Below are 893 nucleotides of genomic sequence, written 5' to 3' on the forward strand. Positions count from 1 at the left end.
ATCTGGTTGCCGTGGGTACATGCCTCACTTTGGAATCTGGTTGCCGTGGGTACATGCCTCACTTTGGTATCTGGTTGCCGTGGGTACATGCCTCACTTTGGAATCTGGTTGCCGTGGGTACATGCCTCACTTTGGTATCTGGTTGCCGTGGGTACATGCCTCACTTTGGAATCTGGTTGCCGTGGGTACATGCCTCACTTTGGTATCTGGTTGCCGTGGGTACATGCCTCACTTTGGAATCTGGTTGCCGTGGGTACATGCCTCACTTTGGTATCTGGTTCCCATGGGTAACTATGACTTAATGCCCTCACAGAGATTTGGGATTGGGCAGCACAGACATGATGGGGGTACATGTGACATGTGACACTTACATTGGGCAGCACAGACATGATGGGGGTACATGTGACACTTACATTGGGCAGCACATACATGATGGGGGTACATGTGACATGTGATACTTACATTGGGCATATCTCTCATGTCATTAATAATGGACTCCAGCACCGAGGACAGGGTGACCATGGGATCGGTCCGCCTCCGATGGATGGATTTATGGGGGCGCTGAAACAAGTTACAAACAATTAGGATTTCATTATTTATAAAAGTAACAAACACACAGAGGGGGGAGGGAAAACACCAGGGGGGGGGGGGGGGGGTCTGCTTCTCCCTCTCCCAGTCTGAGCCCTGCTGTACAGAGTACTCTATGACGAAGAGACATTCAGGAACATACGTGTAATACTGAACCCGGAGCTTCAACAGCCGTCACCCCAGACAGGAGTACTCCCAGTGATGGGTGAATGCCCTACCTGGGGTCAACACACTCTATAATGACATTATTCCCTATGGATACGCTGAACTTGTGATCTCATCTGCCCCCCTTGCTGTGTATGATC

At 50.4% G+C, this 893-nt stretch overlaps 1 protein-coding gene across 1 annotated transcript in view; it reads right to left on the minus strand.

Annotated features, from left to right (window-relative positions):
* LOC108803805 (transcription initiation factor TFIID subunit 1-like) overlaps positions 1-893 on the minus strand; it is a gene marked incomplete at both ends in the record, with an annotated part of 19,403 nt that overhangs the window by 7,437 nt on the left and 11,073 nt on the right. The window contains one exon of the mRNA XM_018575604.1: positions 463-561. Coding sequence (XP_018431106.1) covers positions 463-561 — 99 coding nt within the window. The remainder of the gene's footprint in view (positions 1-462; positions 562-893) is intronic.

This window comes from Nanorana parkeri, unplaced genomic scaffold (genome assembly GCF_000935625.1).
Source record: "Nanorana parkeri isolate BGI_ZX_2015 unplaced genomic scaffold, ASM93562v1 scaffold4245, whole genome shotgun sequence".
Classification (NCBI taxonomy): domain Eukaryota; kingdom Metazoa; phylum Chordata; class Amphibia; order Anura; family Dicroglossidae; genus Nanorana; species Nanorana parkeri.